The 19,926-nt window shown below is 41.1% G+C and overlaps 2 protein-coding genes across 5 annotated transcripts; one reads left to right on the top strand and one right to left on the bottom strand.

Moving 5' to 3' along the window:
* Positions 1-767: 767 nt before the first annotated feature.
* tmed9 (transmembrane p24 trafficking protein 9) lies at positions 768-19,486 on the bottom strand. 3 transcript variants are annotated; one of them, XM_033630878.2, is made up of 6 exons: positions 19,331-19,486; positions 18,299-18,399; positions 17,875-17,991; positions 17,625-17,771; positions 15,867-15,982; positions 13,057-15,113 (listed from the first exon to the last, which is right to left on the bottom strand). In XM_033630878.2, the coding sequence occupies exons 1-6, from the start codon at positions 19,467-19,469 to the stop codon at positions 15,110-15,112; spliced, it is 624 nt and encodes a 207-aa protein (XP_033486769.2). In that variant the 5' UTR covers positions 19,470-19,486; the 3' UTR covers positions 13,057-15,109. The 3 variants fall into 3 exon arrangements, with proteins under 3 accessions (XP_078025718.1, XP_033485200.1, XP_033486769.2); XM_078169592.1 differs by lacking the exons at positions 13,057-15,113; positions 15,867-15,982; positions 17,625-17,771; positions 17,875-17,991; positions 18,299-18,399 and adding exons at positions 768-3,041; positions 3,928-4,074; positions 4,272-4,397; positions 4,499-4,599; XM_033629309.2 differs by lacking the exons at positions 13,057-15,113; positions 15,867-15,982; positions 17,625-17,771; ... (1 more) ...; positions 18,299-18,399; positions 19,331-19,486 and adding exons at positions 768-3,041; positions 3,928-4,074; positions 4,272-4,397; positions 4,499-4,599; positions 9,686-9,866.
* Positions 10,620-15,476, top strand: tmem216 (transmembrane protein 216). 2 transcript variants are annotated; one of them, XM_033630890.2, is made up of 6 exons: positions 10,620-10,662; positions 12,019-12,032; positions 12,802-12,895; positions 13,398-13,490; positions 14,756-14,957; positions 15,082-15,469. In XM_033630890.2, the coding sequence occupies exons 1-6, from the start codon at positions 10,653-10,655 to the stop codon at positions 15,095-15,097; spliced, it is 429 nt and encodes a 142-aa protein (XP_033486781.1). In that variant the 5' UTR covers positions 10,620-10,652; the 3' UTR covers positions 15,098-15,469. The 2 variants fall into 2 exon arrangements, with proteins under 2 accessions (XP_033486781.1, XP_078025719.1); XM_078169593.1 differs by lacking the exons at positions 10,620-10,662; positions 12,019-12,032 and adding an exon at positions 12,047-12,392 and having other exon boundaries at positions 12,823-12,895; positions 15,082-15,476.
* Positions 19,487-19,926: the final 440 nt, after the last annotated feature.

Genomic DNA, 19,926 nt, shown 5'->3' with positions numbered 1-19,926 from the left:
TTAAGTTGTATAAATGAGATAAACTCAGGTGAATCACAGGTCAGCCACCTCAACATTGTTTAGTTCAATATTGATTAAATGGACTTATAAACTTAAATGTATATAAAACACTTACAGAGCAGTTCTGCTGTTTATTTTTACTCCTGAAACTTAAAAGTACATATTTATGATTATACATCTGTTTATACTTCAGTAAAATACTTTTATTGTGTTTTAAATATTTTAATTATATTGTGATTTTAATATTTCATATTCCTCAGGGCACGCTATTTTATGATTCTGTTAGTTGCAACTGCACTACTCACTTTATTTATTAGTTAATAACTTGTTTGCTGATTTAGTGTTTTACTATAATGTTCATTATCTAATAATCACTGAAACCCGATTATTACATTTCATGTATTTCTGTGACTGGAACGACGATAATGAATTCTTGATCCTTGAAAATATTTAATGTATTTGTACTTTTAATAATGATGAATTGTGTACTGTTGCTGCTTTAGTGATGGATCAGAGTATTATGAAAGAAAAATACTTGAGCACAATATAATCAGTGAGTGAAACTGGACTAATACAAAACCCGAAATATTCTATCAACAGTTTTATTTTTGGAACCAGGCAGAAATATTTTAGCTTCAACATCATTATATTTTATTTGCATTAATTTTCCCTTCAAAATACAAATCAGACACAGCTTTTAAAAATCCATAAAAATAACTTTTATAAACAGTTTCACTGAAGAAAGTAAGAAAAGAAACTTTCAGTCGTTTAAACCAAATGTGACAAAACTTTATTTCGAGTGCAATTTCAGACAGATTTCACACGGACAGAATCTCCCTAAAAATAAAATTAACTCAAGCCCCTCGTCCAGACTAAAAACCATCTGATTTATTTTCTAACCCCCAAAAACATTTTTGAAATCTACCAGCAACATAAAACTGTTCAACACAAACCACCAGAGAATAAAGACGAAACAAAAAGAGATGAAATCTTTACGGCCGAAGACGTGTTTGACACCTAACGTCTTCCTCAGGAGCTTCAGCTGAGGGACGTTTTCAGGATCCTCACGTTCAGACTGACTCTGTTCACTGAACATAAGAGGATCTGAAATTGTTTCACTGCTCATCAGAACCACGTGAGGCTGAATATGTAATGATTTAACTTCCCACCACATGTTCTGTTTTAAAGTTTTACGCCTGAAGAGTGAAACATCTGGAGGTGAAGATCATCTGAGCGGGTCAGGAGCTGGTGGCGACACAGCGCTGCACAATCTTTACATGTTTTTCTACAGCGAGCAGAATCTGTTCAAGATTTTCCTTTCATACAGGAGACAACAAATGATGCTGTTAGGTCAAAGATAAAATCTTTTCCTTCAAATGACTGGGTTCAACATCAGACGCAGATCCAAACAGCGTTGTTTCTTAGTTCTTTTGTATTTGATAGTATTGACGCCTCAAGATCTACAGCTGCTTTTCAAGCAGAGGATTTAAAGTTCCCTCTGAACGTTCCCGTCTGTGTTTCCACCACATCTGAAGAAACGTGACGATTAATCAGATTAAATTAAAATATGACCGCAGCCTTTAAACGGTGCCAAATGATCTGATAGCAGAAGACTTCTCTCCACGCCTCCGTCAGCGAGCCAGAACCAGGAGAACAGAAACATACATTCAGTTTGGACACAGTAAAAATGTGGATTCACTCACGCACAGTAACAAACAGGAAACTGTCTCGTTTTGTTGGAGTTCACAGAGCCGGGCTGAAACATTAAAGACAAACTGACGCTAAAAGCTGAAACCTTTGATTTCACCTCATTAATGAAGCCACAGCAGCCTGAAGTTTACTTAATACAACGCGTTCCTGTCTGCAAACACCTGACGCAGAATAATAGAGCGTCTGTTTCAGGAACACGTCCGACCTCTACATTCTGCAGGAGGAAACTGAAACAGGTTTTTCTTCCTTCTTGTTTGATCACTGCTTCAGGTATTTAAATCAGAGTTGATGAAGAGGCCAAATTCTGCTAATTAAAAAAAAACAAAGAGTCGAGAGTCAAACAGAGATCAGAGATCAGTCTGAACGTGTGAAATACTTATATTCTGCTTCAGTATTCAACAGCCAGTGGCACAACAAAGAGCCGACACACTTCAGCCCTGTTTTCACTGCAGCATCAGTATCACACGTCCTCACGAATTAACACCACAAAATGTAGTTTATCAGGGACAAAATAAGGGACAGCCATTTCCTGTGACATCACGTCAACATGAACTGTGACGTCCTCGAGTGTCATTAATTTTAGTTCTGTTCAAAATCTCCACGTTCAGATTTTCCTGCGTGATTCAAGACGCAGAAAACGTGTCACAAAATGTTTTACAGATGAAATAAAAACTAGAATTTCTGCTTTGTGTCAAACTGATAATTCACAAACATCATCTCTGAGGCCAGTAACACGTCCCGTCTCATCACAGTGAGGAAGGAGACAGGAAACACACACGTCAAACACACGACTGTCAGCTTCAGCTCTGATGTCAGAGCGAAGCCGGCCCGTCTGCGGTTCAGTGTCTGTGTCATAAATACAGTCGTCACATGTTCCACTGTTAACGTGAGGGGCTCATTACAAACAGAGCTGCTGACACAAACTATGATAACATCAATAATAATAATAATAATAATCTAAAGAGGATGTTTTGAAGCCGAATCGTGCAGCTGGGGTTTCTCTGTCCCGCCTCCTCAGCAGTTTTCCTCCGACCGCCACCGCCGCCGCTGCTCGGCACTGCATCAATCAGTAGAGACCAAACACACTCACACGCCCTCTCACACACACTCGCATACACACACACACACACACACACACATTCGCACACACACAGACTCACACTCTTCGCCCAGTCGAAAACTTAGACCAGTTTCTTGGCCTCGAAGAAGCTCTTGAGGTGTCTCATCTGCCAGATGCCGATGGCCACCAGGATGAGCGTCTGGACGATGGACCACCAGAGGACGCGCTGGTTGGTGCTCTCGCTGGTCTGACGGAAGCGCTCCTCACGGTACTGGGAGAGGACAGACGGACAGACAGGGGACGATCAGCAACTGAGGACACTTCACATGACCAGCTGACAGGACGAAGCGACAAACTTTATAGAACAGAACTAAACTTCATTTTCACAAATAAAAAAAGACATTCACAAAAGTGGTTCCTTTAACAAATTCATTTTGTGTCCTCTGAAACAAAGTGTCACAAACAGTACAGCTATAAGTTTGTTTAACTTCAACAAGCTTCAGACAGAATTCAGGCTCAGTTTTAATCCCTCCTTGTTTTGGCAGAACTGATCATTTATCAGCTCTCTCACATGAACTCTTATCAGGTCAGTCGAGGAGTTTGGCCTCTCCAGAAGCTTAAAGGGACAGTTCACCTCAGAATCAAACTAAATATTTCCCTCTCACCTGTGGTGCTGTTTATCAGTGTAGATAGTTTTGGTGTGAGTTGCAGAGGGTTTAAGATATCAGCTCTAGATCAGCTGTAGAGCTGCAGCTGTCTGCCTTCTCTCCAGTATAATGGAGCTAGATGTCACTCAGCTTGTGGAGCTCAAAGTGCCAGTGTCTCTTTACAGAAATCATGACCTGGTGACTCAAGATAATCCTCAAACCTTGTTGTGAAGCAGTTTCATGTAGGAACTATTTTCTTTTCATTTCATTTTTCATTTCAACACTAAACTCACACCAAAACTATCGACTGATAATCAGCTCTACAGGTGAGAGGGAAAATACGTAGTTTTGATTTTGAGGTGAACTGTCCCTTTAATGTTAGATTGAGAAACCCAAACTATCTGTGACGTGTCAGATTCCGACAGAACCTCAGAAATCATCATCATCAAACTGTCACAACATTGACAATCTGTGTGTGACCTCAGCTGTTTAACACACACACACACTGACCCTCTGGTAGTTCTGCTCCTTCTGGATCTGGTCCACCTGCTCCACCAGCTGTCGGACTCTCAGCTGCAGCTCCGTCAGTTTGTCTTTGGCAGCGATCTCAGCGTAGTTGTTGGCGTGTTCTCCGACCTGAATATCCAGGTGAACCCTCTGCAACACAACAGGTCAGAGGTCAGCAGTGAGTCATCATGTGGTGCAGAATTAACATGACGACACACAGACAGACGCAAACAAGTCAAGGTTACATTCAGGAGATAAACTGAAGCGTTCACATCGTCAGTCGAGGAACTTTAAAGTGAATCTGACACCAGCTCTAAATCAGAGGTGTTCACGAGGCGTCTCCTCACCAGCATGCCTCCTGCGAACAGGGAGAACTTGGAGGAGTTGGAGTGCAGGCAGATCTGATGCTCTCCAGGTGTGTGTGAGGTGAAGGTGAACCTCCCCTCTGAGCCGTACTGCCGAGACAGAATCACCTGCAAGAGACACACACACACACACACACACACACCAGTTACACACTGACGAAGATGAAGATGACACTGCTGCTGTCTGTGTTAAATGTTTCTGTTGTCACCTTGTCATCAGGATCTTTGACCTCCACAAACATCCCCAGACCCTGAGTGGCCGGCAGGTACTCCTCTCTCTGTTTGTCGTACAGCTGAGTCCGATAGTTACCTGCAGAGAGACGGAGACAGGTGTGTCGAGGTTAGACTTCTTCATTCTACTCATCAGTTATTAATCTCTGCCCTAAATCTACTTGGAAGCATTATCAGAGTTTTTGTCCCTGTCTCATGTCCCTGTCGGACACATGAGGACACCACAGTCGGCTCCACTCACTGACACAGTTCTTTATTGTCATGTGAACAACAGTTACAGTCAGTCAAGTTTCCTTCAACAACACTCATTAAATATGTATAAAAGAGGAAATCACATCAGTAAAATCTAACAACACCCAACACATAAAGACAGAGCAGCAGTTAAAGTCTAAAAATGAAATAAAACACTAAAACAGACACGTGTTCAGTCGTGGTTAAATGTATTAACAGCAATAGTGTAGCCGATGTATCTACATGTGAAGTCTGTCAGATGTGGCCAAAGGGAGATTTGGGCGGGATCTGTCTCTTCATAGCTTCCTGATATTTCACCAGTGTGTACGTACGGTACGTGTTCGGTATATGTTCTCCAAACTTGAGCAGTAAACGAAAGTCACACCAGCGCACACACTGCAGACCTGCTGCAAAATGCAGCACAAGAACAGGGAACTGTGGTTTCGCTCACGTTCTTTATCTGTCCTCTCAGAGGGCATAAATCTGCCCACAGTTCAGTCTGTCAGGTGTATGCAGCATTTCTGACAGGTGTTGGTCAGTCTGTCTGCTCTGTGTCACATTCAGCTGCAGTAAAATGATACAATCAGATGAACAGACTGAAAACTTTATCTGAGGAGGTCAAACTGATGTTGACAAAGTTTTCCTTTGAGGAAATAATTCGCAGTTGGAAAAAAGGCAATAAATTGCAATATATTTTACCACAATACTCAGCATGTTGCAGTAATAACATATCGGGGGTCCTGTGGTGATTCCAACCCCTAATCCACACAAGTCACCGCAGTATTGACAGGTAGCACAATCACATTATCAAAATACAGTATTATCAGAAGATAAAACACGGTGCTTCCCCTGGACGGTAATAAACCATCCTGACTGACATGAGTGAAACATCATCTGCTGTCACGGCAGACGTTGAGACGGAAGATAACAGGAAGGCCTGCAGCAATATCCTGCATACTCATGACTTTGGGTGTATTTTAATTTCATACACCTTAAAATACAGGTTTATTGGCTATCAACAGTCTCCGTGCTGCCACGCCACATTTGCCAGGAAATGCTGGCGCACTGAGCCTCAGAGAGGCGGAGAGGAGAAGAGGTGAGTGGACACGTTGGCTCACATTACATCAGAGCCAGTTTGCAATTGATCAAAAAACACAGTATGTTGGAGTCTGAATTATCTGCAGTGAGCGTGTTTCACCTGTTGGAGCTCTGCATGAGTGCTCTGAAGCATGTCTGCTCTTGTGTGAGGCTCTGTTCACACTGCAGGTAAAACACATCTGTTTCTCATCAGATCCCAGACACAGACTGTCCTGACTGTTATTTACGAGTGATCAGGTCACATTTGTGTGTCACTGATGTGCATGGGGAGAAGGGGGATCAAGAACTGGTTCCATTTAGTCTGATCTGCTGGAACTGTAAGCCTCTGAGCTCATTAGATCCTTTTATGGATGCCAGTACATTTTTTGTATCACGTCAATCTCCTGCATTACGCTGCTGGAAACTTGCAGCAAGAAAGAGTCATGGCAGAGAGGAAGAAACGGTCCAGAGCACGGCTTCATTTCCCAAAGAAAGATGACAGCAGTGCAGCTTGTAATGTTGTTAAATGATTATTTCAACACCAGCAATCTGCTGAAACTTCTTTTTACACAACACGGGTTAAACTCCAGGAGTGCTGAGAATCTGACACGCACCAGTGCTTATGCTTCCCAACCGTTCAGTATGAGGGTGAATAGGCTTTGTTATGATAACAGCAGCGTCATGCTGGCAGGCTGAGCAGATATTTCTTTGACTGAGAATAAAAACGAATGCTGTGTATTGTTCTCCTCTCACACTGTGTTCAGACTCTGACAGAATGAAACAGTGGCTGAAAACCTGCGTCGGTCTTGTTTGGTTTCCCCGCACAGAAAACTGATCAGGGATCAATAAGGGATGGATAAAGAATCAGAAAGATAAGCACCATCGATGATGGCATTGGTATCAATTAAGTTGTGTCAATCCCCATCCCCATGCATGGGTTGCTGTGGTAATGACACGACGTACATGTCAGTAACGATGTAGCTACACTGGTGGCGCTGCTTCCCAATGCAGAAGCATGAGAAATGGAGGTCAATCATTTCACCCTCCAAACAATCACACAGTCAGGTTGCAGTGCAGAACACACATGACGTATATCTCTTCCTGAGTTTGTCTAGTGCGACTGAGGAGGCCAGTATGTATCTGCTGCAGTCATGGAGGGTTGTGTCTGTTGTTGTTGTTGTGTTACGTTGCAAGTGACAAATAAGACTTGTTGAAATCCAGTTTGAGTGTCGGAACTGAGACGGATCTGTAAGAATCTGATTGGAACTGCATATCAAACCACCTCCAAATGTGGTTTGGATCCAATGTGCAAAAATCACTTTTCATTTATTGTTTTATTGTCCAGACTTTCTAAAAAAAATCAATCTGAATTTATGGTGGCAGTCTGAACGCAGCCTCTGTGTGTCTATGACTAAAGACAAACCTGACAAATACAGTGCTGTCTAATTTTATAACAAATCTGCTTGTACAGAAACTCTTCTGTCTTTCACAAGCTCTGGGAGGAGGTTTGTTCTAAACATGAGAAGACACAATGTTCTGAATCTGACTCCAGTTGTTGCTTTGCTCTCTCATTGATCTCACACAGAAGTCATTGTATCAGCTTCAGTGTGTTTGCAGGCTCCACCACAGACGATTTGAAAAGTACTATACGAGATATTTTAGTCACTTCCTGTCTGTGTCGCCCTCTCTGATTCATGCAGGTCGTACTGTATTTACTCAAACAGGTGACCTGTTAGAGGACAGTCAGGTAAATGAACACCTGTGGTAGAGTGTAACTGCTGCACAGTACAAACACTCAAATACTGTACTTCACTACAGAGTCAAGCTTATGCTCCTTTCTCCTCCTGATCCATCTCAGAGGAACATTTGGTACATGACATTTGTTGCCCTCTTCCTGTCCAGTGAAAACCATGTATCTCCACATGTTGATGTTGAATGATACATGAAAGGATGAAGTGTGCCTTTATGTGTTGAGCTAAATACACTCTTTAAAAACCATCTTGGATCAGCTGGAAGAGTCATCATCACAGAGCTGAAACCAGGCCCACACTACAAACATATGGTGATCTTACAGGATATGATACGTGTCTGTAGATTAAACTACCCAACAGGATATAAAGGAAATATCTACACAGTAAAATGACACAGACACATTAATACTGCAGGGACATTCATCCAGAAACATCAGACAGAAGAGAAAAAACTTTTACTGTAACACACTGACTTTTACTTTATCTATTTTTACTGAAACACAGGGGAGACTGGGGACGGTTGCAACAGCTCAGCTCTTCTTCCTCTGATCAGAAACATGCTGGAGTGATGACAATGACACTGCACATGCTCAGTTCAACCCTCTCCCCCACCAGGAAGACAGAGGACACATTGAACATCTGCTTTGGAGGGATGAAAGTAATTTTCCGTGACACTATCCTGACCTTTTGTATGAATTAATCAAAACGTACTTAGTTTGAATTATTGTTCTGTTGACATCTAAGTGACACAGTTGGCATGTTTCCAGCATGTGTTAGTGTGTCTTGTTGGAACATGATGTTCTGTCATGGCCGACAGAAGCTCAGCAGACATATCCAAACAGACCACCAACAGGATTTTCCAACATGCATCAGTCACTGTGATCGTATGAAAGAATAATTCACCTGAATATATCAAACTGTCAGCTGCTGTTTGCTACATTAGCATACTGATGCCATTACAGAGAATAAAAAGATGATTACGTTAAAGTACATAACCAATATTTACACATGCACGAGTCACTGTGAGGTAATAATCTGATTCTTTCATATTAACAAAGCCTTATTAGTTAAATGGACCATTAGTGGCTAAATAGTGAGTCAGTGTAGTTTATCATTCTGCGAATAAGTAAATCAATCATTACACAGAGCATCAACAGGCATGCCTGATTGGAGAAGATTACATCACTGTTTTCCAAACGCTTCACACACATGAACAGCAAACTAAGTTTCTATAAATCTTCACCATAAAGAGCATTTTAAAAAATGACCATTTGAAGTACCTCACACTCACTTTGTGTGTGGACAAGAGGCCAGAATGTAGAGGAAAATATAAATTTACAACAATGTATTATTGATATTATTGTACAGCAATGAATATCTACAGCATACTGTGCTCGCTGAGACAAAAATCAAAAGTTACAGAGTTTAATTTAATGCATTTTAAACATGTTGCTGCTGTCCCCGATTTAGATCAGCTGTAACATCTCACTTCTTCTATTCAAGTGTAATCATGTTCAAATAGTATGAATAATGAGCAAACAGATGTCAGTTTAATATAAAGAATTGGTTGGTGGAGCTCAAATAGTTTCCAGAGAAGATGAAAGAAGTGTAAAACGTGTTGCAACCGTCCCCAGTCTCCCCTGCTGTTACTCCAGTAAGGTTTGAATGCAGGACTGTTACTTGTTGTGGAGTATCTTAACTGTGTGGTATTAGTACTTTTACTACAGTAAAGACTTAAATACTTCTTCCATCTCTGGCTGTGTGTACTCATGAGTTAGTTAAATGGAAGTTAAATATTACGTTACAACTGTTAACGTGTTTCCTGTTGAGTTAGAAACCTTCCACATAAAGACTTAGCTCCATAATGTCACTAACACCGAGACTTTAACTAAGATTTAACGCTGAGGGAAAACAGTAGTTCGTGTCTCGTTACTCTGCGTGTTCCTTCACTGAGCTGTGAACCAACACATCAGCAGTAACGCTACAGATCCGTGTGAGAGGACACGAAACACAACTTGAGCTCAGTTAGCAGATTAGCTAACTAGCTGAAGTTAGGGAGCTAGCAGTTAGCAGTTAGCATTAGCCCGCTGACTTGGTGACACTCACCGATAATCATGGTCTCGTCCGGGATCTCCTCTATGAAACATTTCTTCTCCGTCTCTCCGATGTGAAAATACAAAGAGGAGACGACGCTGTAGAAAACGTTGAGGAGTAAAACCGACAACACACACGACCGCATCCTGACAGACACCATCTTCCTGCCGGGAGAGAGAACACCTACTGAGGCTGCGCAGACACAGCAATGCCACGTCAACCATCGCTCCAGTCCGGCCAATCAGCGCGTCGCATGGAGATGCTGGGTGCTGTAGTTGTTAATACTTTAGGGGCATAAAATGACATTACACACTTAATTATCTGAAAGCTTTAGTTACAGCTTTAGTTACTTTACAGATTCAGATTATTAGTACAGAATAAACAAGTTAAAAGATGATGATGATGAGTTATTAGAAATTAAACTAACTAATGATTAATTTTATACAATTTTATGTAACGAATAACTTGACTGATTTATATTTTAGGTATATTGTGAAGATAGATTTTGTTTTGTTTTTAAATATAAGTAACATTTTAAAAGCAGGACTAGTATCAGAGTATTTCTACAATGTGGCTTTATTACTTTTCAGATGTGCCCGAGGATCTGAGACTTGCAGAATCAGTGGCATTTTTTAAAAATATCTTCTTAAATCGTACCTCATTTTTAATTAATATATAATATTAAATATTAATATTAATTAATATTAAAATTGTTTTTATATTTTACTTGTGGGTATTTTATTTCCATTTCAACTTGTAATCCTCTGATTTTATTTCACTGCAATTTTTTTTTTTAACTGTTTCAGCCATATAAGGCATTTTGTAACTTTGTTTAGAGACGTGCTGTACACAGTTTCTAGCTGCTGCAGCAGTAATATCACATTCAGCCTGTAGGCGGCAGCAAATTGACACACTTCCGTTTGAACTAAGGACCGAAGAAGAATCACTTCCTCCCAAGCTGTTTCCATGGCAATCAGACATGGCGCCGGGTAAGTCCTACATTCTCTGTGTTAGATAAACATTTAAACGAATAAAACTCATAAACAGTTTGTGTTTTATTTACTGTAGTTTGAATAAAGTATTTACCGCAGTAACGGCTCACCGTTAAACCGAGTAACGGAGAGGAAGAGTCTGGTTGTGACGTCGTTAGCCGACATTAGCTAATAATTCAGCTAACGTTATTGATCAGACTCTGATCAGTATATTTAATATAATAACTTTATAATCAAACAAATTGTAGTTAAAACTGCAGAAAGCTACCAGAGATTTATGTCCGTGTTTGGTCCGTTAATGCTACAGTTAACTGAAACTTCTTTAACCTGATGTTAACGGAATTATTCTATAATAACACTGTGAAAAAGACACTGTGCAGAATGAGGACTTTAACTATTTAACTTATTTTGCTCATAACACTTATGTCGTTTTACGTATTTAACATTTGACTTTGAAGAGTAACGTTAGAATTCAGAATCAGCTCTTTCATGTACAAATATCAATCAAACCTATCAAACCTAGTGTTTTCATGTTTTCAGTGTCTAAAAAGAAAACAAACAAAAGTGACGTCATCTTTTTTAATAAAGCAGAAATACTGAGTGTTTCATTAATAACATGAGAGATGTGTTCATCTGAGCAGGGCTGACTGATAGTGACCATAAAATATTTTATAAAAGAGTGTGAGTGCTCTCAGAGGACTTTAACAACAGAGTAAATTCAATCTATGTCACTCATCAGTTGATTTATTTCATAAACGTCAAAATCTTTCAGTGAATATTAATGTTTTAGAGATATATATTTACTATGAAAAATACTTTGGTAAAGATACTAAATAGGCATTTGTCTTCTGCACATTATTTTAATATTTCATTTTTAATTTATTGGTTTAATTTGGACTTTTGTAAATAAATAAAATTCAAACTTTTCTTTATAAAGGTAAAATGTGTCAAACATAACATTTTTAGTTATGAATGAACTGTGGTGGTGCTACAGAGCTACAGAGCTGCGCTGGCTTACAAATCATATTCCAGATGAAAGGGAACATGATGGTTTGGTGCTGGTCCCTGAAAAAATTAAAATTGGCTTTGTTTTTTTTTATTTGGTGAAAACAGAACTCAGAGATTACCATTCCCACCAAAATTACGACTCAGATATCTGTCAAAATAATCGCAATTATTTTAAATTTTTCTGGCATATCATGCAGCCTGTAATGACCAAATTATCAGAAACAAACTGCTCTTATAAAACACTATTGATGTTATAAAGCTGTAAATCAACCCGCTCTGTTAATTAGTTCCTAGTAAGAGGCCATGTCTCAGTCTAACAGCTGGATTTTCTCTTCTTCTCTGCAGGAAGCCAGCCAATCGTATCCTTTATATGACACTGACGCAGAGCTGCAGCACACACACCTGAGACCTCAGCACTACGAAGCCAGTTCACTTTACTCAGGATACGTTTCCTGACTAACTTGCCATATCAGCCATCTGGATAACCAGTGCTACAGAGCTGGTTATTAACCAGAGGTCTGTGCTCTGAGGCAGGATTTGGAGGCGAGGTAAACTCTGGGGTTTTCAGCACTATGAAGCTGGTTGTTTTTACCGGGATAAATCACCATGGTAACTGACGCTGAACAGCTGACCTGATCACAGCCTGTCAACACTCCGACCTCTGACCAATCAGATGACTGAAGACCAAAGTTTTTATGGACAAAAGTCCAGAGTCTCAGGTAAATAAAGAGGAGCCTGTATGTTGTTGTAGGTCAGTAGAATCATTTCATTATTTCCACTGGTTTTAAAACAGAGCTTCTAACAAACACAAAGATCATTCACACACTGAACACGATTTCAGCAACATTTTAATTTTTGCAAAGTTTACTTCAGTCCTCAGTGAGTGTTGATATTTGACACTGATTCATCACTACAGCTCAGAATAACATGAAACACCTGTGTGATGAGGACTAGGATAAAACATATCATATTTTGTTAGTAAAATAATCCACACACTGTTGATTTGCTCCTCAGAGTTAACCCTGAAGTTACCTCGCTAACTCTAAATCCCGCTTCGTAGTACAGGCGTCTGGTCTCAGTGTGTGTGTGTGTGTGTTCTTGTGTTGTCCTTGACTCAGTGTCTCTCAGCTGTCGTCCACTCCCCTGCAGGTCCTCTTCTACCTGAACAGCTGGTACTTTGCTGCTTTCTACCTGGCAGAGATCCTGATGTTCATCTACAAAGGTCTGTGAGAAGCTGCGACACCTTCATGTGTCTGAACACGGTTACCATAGAGACAGGACACAAAACTCTCTGATGCCACACAGGTTAAAATCTGGTTTAAGTTCTGTTAAATCATTAAAAGGTGTGTATGTGTGAACAGCAACACACAACGAGCTCAAACATTAGAAACAGTTTCAGTTTTTATTTATTAAAGTGAATCAACGAGGGCGACGTGACAAAACAAAGTGCAAATCACAGGTTACATTCATACGTCAGGACTTTAGACACAGTAACGTGTGGACAGAATAAAACACAACATACAGACAGAGTCCTCAGAGGACCAAGAACTTCATTTATAAAGCATCTACAGCTCAACATGTCGTCACAGGGTCCAAATAATTTAACATGTTATTCCCTCAGATCAAACAGCTGAAGGAGGTCAGAGGTCACAGACCAGTCGGCTTTAATGTTAAAACTTTTGGAAGTGTTGATACATAAACCGTCTTCTTCTTTTTGTGTGCAGGGATTTTACTCCCGTACCCGTCAGACAACCTGGTCCTGGACGTGGTGCTGCTGGCGCTCTTCCTCGCTCTGGAGACGCTCAGGATCTTTTATGGTGAGCGAATGAGACACAAGACAGAAATATTCTGACTGAACCTGAACTGGACTCAATGAGGAGGCACATCGTTTGGTTCTTTGCTGCCACTGTGTGGACGACAGCTGCAGGTTCTTTTTCCAGCAGCAACATCTGAACTCACTTTTATTATAATTCAGTTACTAATTCTGAATTTCTGTTCAGTACAACCTGAACTGTTCTTCAGTGCCGCCACGTTTTATTAAAGCTTGGTCCTCATGATGTTCAGTCATTGTGCAAAACAGGCTCAAGGCAAAACTGTGCCGCTCTGGAGACGTCTAAAGGCCCCGACACACCAAGCTGACGGTCGGCTGTCAGTCAAAGGCTCAGGTCAGCGCACGATAAGAAAAACAGAAAGCAACAAAGAGCTGAAGTCCAGAGGAAGTGAGACCAAACTAACTTGTTTCATCAGGTCAGATTATTTTTCTGTATCCACTGAGCTCTTTAAACCTCTGACACCTGGAGCAACATCACTTTTCTTGTGCTGCTTTCACAAGTGTTTAACAGAAGTGTTTCCTGTTGGTTTGTGTCGTTGTTTCAACAATGGATCGTGTTAACATGCTAACTGGCTAACTAGCGTCAAGACGCTCTTCCTGTTTCCCTTTCTGTATGATGAATACAAACGACTGCCGTCTGCTGCTGTGGAGACTTATTTCCTCTCACACAGGTGCAGAACATTTGTGCTTGTTTGCCGTCAGTTTGGTGTGTTCATGTCCAACTTTTTGGCCGAGACAGCGAAGTGAGGCGACGCAGCGGGGGCTCTCATCGCCGCTAGTTGTCTGATGTCAGTTTGGTGTGTCTGGACCTTTAAGGTGTTTGACAGCCGGCTTTGTGCGGACAGACGGACTAAATGAAATAAAATGGAGCCAGTTAGTGCGGAAGTGTTCTTACTGTGGATGTTAGTTGTTGTGTTTAAAAAGAATCATCAGCAGCACGAGGTTTCAGCTGCAGTCACAGACCTCAGTGATGACCTCAGTCCCTCCAGGATATCGCCATCTTAACAATAAACACACACTTAACCCATCTGCGTGAACAGAAGGTGGTCGAACACACACGACATCGATTATGAAACACTTTCCTTGTCCCACAAAAACAAACTCAGAGAAGGGCTGAAACATGAACAACAGACAGATCACTGTGACATTTTAGACCCGCACAAACCCGAAAAAGGCCCTGGAAACGCGGGAGAGACTGATGACCTCACTGATGACCTCACTGATGACCTCACTGATCTCTGTGTTGTTCAGGTTGGAAGGGGAACCTGTGTGAGCGCTCTCTGGCCTTGTGCGCGTCGCTCGTCATCCTGTTCCCCTGCGCAGCGCTGGCTGTTTACTACCTGCTGCTGCAGACCTTCGTCCTGCGGCTGGAGTTCATCCTCAGCGCCGTCCTGCTCTGCTTCTACGGCCTCGAGTTCCTGCTGGGACTCCTCTCCGTGTCTGCCTTCTCCAGGTGACTCGGTCCTACGGGCCTCTGATGTGTCGGGTTCTCAGTACATTTAAAATCTTTGATTAAACTTCAACATCCAGAAATATTCAAGGTCATAACTTTGATTGTTTTTATTTTCTCCTCATAGATCCAACGGCTACTGAAGACGTTTGACTTCACCTGAAACACACAGCAGCAGTTCACTCTTCACATGTTCCTAAAATGTCATTTTGTAAATAAAACATTGTTTTATTTTCCTATTAAATGTAAATTTATTAGAATATTTTCTACTGTTGGTTTTATATAAACTCTTTGTTATAAGAATGTTCCAAACCTTTTTACAACTACACTGAGGGATGAAGTTATGTAAATAAATAACTGAACTTAAAATAAAAGTGAATTTGTCTGAATGTATAAGCATCAGATATTTATTAGAAATTCACACCTACAAATCAAACATTTATTAAAAAGAGAATCAGTGTGAACAGAATATCTGCAAGTGTTAGTTCAGATTCCTCAAAAAAAAAAAAAAAAAAAAGGCCTCAAAGTTTTAAAGTCTAAAATGTAATTAACAAAAGATAAGTCATCCACGTCACATTAATTCAATCAGTTACATCATGATAAAATTATTGTCATATACTGCTGCAGTGCTGAGAAATGTGACACAGATGACAAATAATTTTAGTCCATATCTGTTGGTTTTTCATCGTACTTTCATACTTTGAGAGTCTGACTGAGAAACAGCTGTTAAATTGTTTTGTATGTTGTGTTAAAAAGGTCTGTTTTTAGTTTAAGGAGAAGTACGTGAAGTAAAAGTGAAGCTGAGTTCATATTAAAGTCAGAACTTTGAGCTTCTTGTGAATGTCTGGATGAATACAGTAAAATAAACCCAGTCAGCTGGAGAGAAGGAAGGAAAGGAGGAGGAGGAGTTACCAGGACTTGGTGTGCCAGATGATGAAGAGGACCACGTAGAGAGAGCGGATAACGGGCCACCAGAAGATCCACATGTTGGTGTTGTAGTTGGTCAGACGGAAATGTTCCTCCTTGTACTGAAAATCAAACACAGAGAACAGACAGCTGATTCCTCCTGTTCTTCCTCAGTGTCCTACCTTCATCTTCACTCACTCAAAGAAAGAAAAGGACTCCAAACATTTGTCCCATACAGCTGCTTGTTCGGTCTCTGACAGTCTCCATCCATGTCAGTGAAAACATGGATGCTTCACACACAGCAGATCTATACAATCAGCACAGTTTCAAGATTAGAGTCACCAATTCAGTATCTGACCAAATGTCTCCCCTTCTGTTCCTGAGATATGACGTTAAAACATGATGATGTCACAGTCAAGCTGACCTTTGACCTTTTGACCTTCATTATTTTATCCTGTTAGACATTTGTGTCAAGTTTGGTCATATTAAGACAATCCTTTAATTTGTCCCACAGCCGGGAAAATTGCAAAAAAAACAAAAACAAAAAAAATGTTAGTGTATGAATTCTTGAGTTATGGCCAAAAATATATTTTGTGAGGTCACACTGACCTTTGACCACTGAAATCCAATCAGTTCATCGTTGAGTCCAAGTGAACGTTTGTGCCAAATTTAAAGAAATTCCCTTGAGGCGGTCTTGTGTTAACAAGGACGGGACAGACGTATGGACAGAAACTATAAGTCCTGTTTCCACTGAGCAGTTCAGTTCAGTTCAGTTCAGTTCAGTTCAGTTCATAGTTTCTGTCTCCACAGTAAAAGTTGTGGATGGTCCCAACAGAAGCGTTCCTTAGCGTCCCCATGTTTGGTCCCCCCTCTGTTGGGGTACCTAGCACACAGATCTGGTACTAAAAGGTGGAGCTAGAAACCCTGCAGTCTGATTGGTCAGTAGAGGACGCTCACTCTGGTTTTATGTAACCTCTGTTCATACATCAGTAAACTACAACTATAAAATGAAAGAGAAAAAATAAGTTCATTCACTGGGCCGACTGCCGGCAACTTTTAAGGTGGAACGTTAACTTGTAATGTTACTCAATGCATGAGTTGATGACGTGAATCCATCAGCACACCTTAAATTTCACTGTGACAACTTTGACCATCACTTTAGTTTTTATATGACACACACTTTTAGTAATGACTTTAAAAATATAGATTAATTTGGAGCGGATTATGTGAAGGTCATATATTCTAATCCTCACTTCCTGTGGGCTACAGCAACACTAAACCCCTGAGCTTGCCTGAGAAGGACTAAATGCACAAAGCTGCTATTTTTAAATATCCCATGGAGAGAGACTCTCACTGCAGCCTGTTCTATTTTGTTGTGAAAATGTGGGCGTGCAGCCTCGTTCTGTGGACGATAAACCAGGTGCAGACATGGAGGCATAAAAATATACTTAGAAATAAATGTATTTATCATTTAATTGAAATTAAATTACATACATTTATTCATTAATCTATTTCCTTGAACTTTGTGTAGACAGTGAACCGTCACAGAAAACATTCATTTCAGTGTGAACGTTGATTATTGAAACAGCAAGTTTGTTTTCAGCTGATGTCTCGAGGTCTCATCCTGTTTCAACAGCTGTGTGTCGGCGATGAACTGAGCACAGTGCAGCGACAACAGCTGCTGAAAGCTCCAGAATAAATGTAGTAAGTGGGTCTTTAAACACTCACACACACACAAACACACACACACACACTGAGACTGACCCTGTGGTAGTCGCATCCTCTCTTGATGTCTTCGACCTGCTCTATCAACTGACGGACTCTCAGCGCCAGCTGCGTCAGTTTGTCTTTAACAGCCAACTCAGGGTAGCTGTACGTGCCTTCGCCCACTCTGATGTCCAGGTGAACTGTCTGCAGGACACAACAGGAAGTTCATCAGGACGGACAGTTGTCTTTTAATAAATAACAGCATTAAAGCAGCAATAAATAAAACAACCAATACATGTTTTCTTACCAACAGGCCTCCAGCAGGCTGCGAGGAGTCTGGCTGCAGGCAGATCTGGTGCTCTCCTGGTGTGTGTGATGTAAATCTGAAGGTTCCCTCTGAGGGGAGAGGACGAGACAAAACCACCTGGAGGACACACAGAGACACACTGAGAGGACAGCACAGTCACACCAGCACAGTCCTGCTGTGTAATAAACTGATGTTGGTGGTTCCTCAGTGGATCAGCAGAGGGTCTCTAGTCCTCTGCCGTAGACAGAAACATCTTTGACACCTCAGAGTGCTGTTCATGTTCCGAGTGTTTGCAGGTCATTGTTACAGAGATTATTTTCCACACTGAAACAGGAAAACAGTTTAACTTTTTCTTTTTCAGTTTGGGGTGTAAAAAATGAAAAGTGAAAAGAAAAATGAAATGCAGTGACTCTCTGTGACAAACCTGGTCATCAGGATCTTTGACCGAAACATGTATCCTGTGGTCCTGAGGGGTCGGCAGGTACTCGTCCCTCTGTGTGTCGTACAGCTCCGTCCGATAGTTACCTGCAGAGACACAATTAAAGACATCACTTAAAGAGGCCGTGCATACGTGCCACGTCTTTGACGAGAGGTCAGGTGCTGGGCGCTGCTCTTGTGCCAACTTGAAGGCCGTACACATGCTGCGGTTTTGGTGCCCTGAAATTCTTTCTTTTCAGAGCAGACACACAGCAGGTGCGTTCACGTGTTCCTGAGCGCCTGTTTTTCAGGGCACAAAGTTACACTGTGCACACGTTATCAGACTCATATTTCAGTTTGTTCTCAGTCTCCAGTTGTTTTAATTATGATAGATTCATTTATGCATTGTTCTCTTTGTTGCTGTTATAAATAAATGATAACGGTATACAGTGTGTGCAGACACACTGACATGTCCTCTGATCATTCCTGTGTGTACTTCTGGTCCCTGCACACACACAAACCTCCTGTCACTGGTTTGTAGCCAACAGAAGAATTTCCATGACTCCTTCCTCTATGATAAGAGCAGATCAGCTGATTGTGTCACGTGGGAAACATCATCACACTGCGCAGGTTGTGTTGGTCACAACACCGGAAATGCTCTGACAGTATGTGTAATAACTTTTGATAGTAAAGAGGAAACTTCTCCATATTCACTGAGGTTATTAGTTATGATCTGAAGATACTAAATAAAACACTTGATGGTTTTTTTGATAGACAGAGTTTAAATCAGAGGGTCACTTCCGGATCATGACACCTGTCTTCACATAATTAAATGTATACATGATTTATTTAAAGCTGACAACGCGACAGGTTTATTATATTTATTACATTTATTTGACAGTTAATCTCATATAAAGACGGTGAATAAATTTAACACTGATATGACGTATATTTGTCTTTAAGAGGAACTTCCTACTAACTAAAAAGTTGAAGTTGGTGTGCTAACCGCTGACGGACCGTTATCCCGGGTTAAACTCACCGATAAGCGGCGTGTCGTCCGGTAACTCCTGTATGAAACATTTCCTCTCGGTGTCTCCGATGTGAAAGAACAGACAAGAGACGAAACTCGAGAAACAGTTCAGGAGAAAAAAAACTCTCAGTAACTTCCCTGACGCCATGTTTATCCTGCAACTGCGCCTGCGCGGAGGAGCAGGAGCTGCTGGGTGTTGTAGTTCGTACAGCTGAAACACTGTTAATGTAGTTTCTGTTCCTGAACTTTATAATGAAACTACACAATTTATTCTCATCAACAACTCTGTTTATTTATTTAAGGTTTGCTGTGATGACATCATATAAAATGGAGGAATGCTTATGGTGAGTGGAGGTGAGATGTTTTGAAATTCACAATTCAAACAGAACTTTATTTATTATTTAAACCCACGCTGACACAGGGAGAACATGTCGGAGCACCTGGAGGAAACCCACGCTGACACAGGGAGAACATGTCGGAGCACCTGGAGGAAACCCACGCTGACACGGGGAGAACATGTCGGAGCACCTGGAGGAAACCCACGCTGACACGGGGAGAACATGTCGGAGCACCTGGAGGAAAGCCACGCTGACACAGGGAGAACA

Source organism: Epinephelus lanceolatus, chromosome 7 (assembly GCF_041903045.1).
Source record: "Epinephelus lanceolatus isolate andai-2023 chromosome 7, ASM4190304v1, whole genome shotgun sequence".
Taxonomy (NCBI): Eukaryota; Metazoa; Chordata; class Actinopteri; order Perciformes; family Serranidae; genus Epinephelus; species Epinephelus lanceolatus.
The sequence above is the reverse complement of the archived record's forward strand: the minus strand, read 5'-3'. Positions and strand labels throughout refer to the sequence as shown.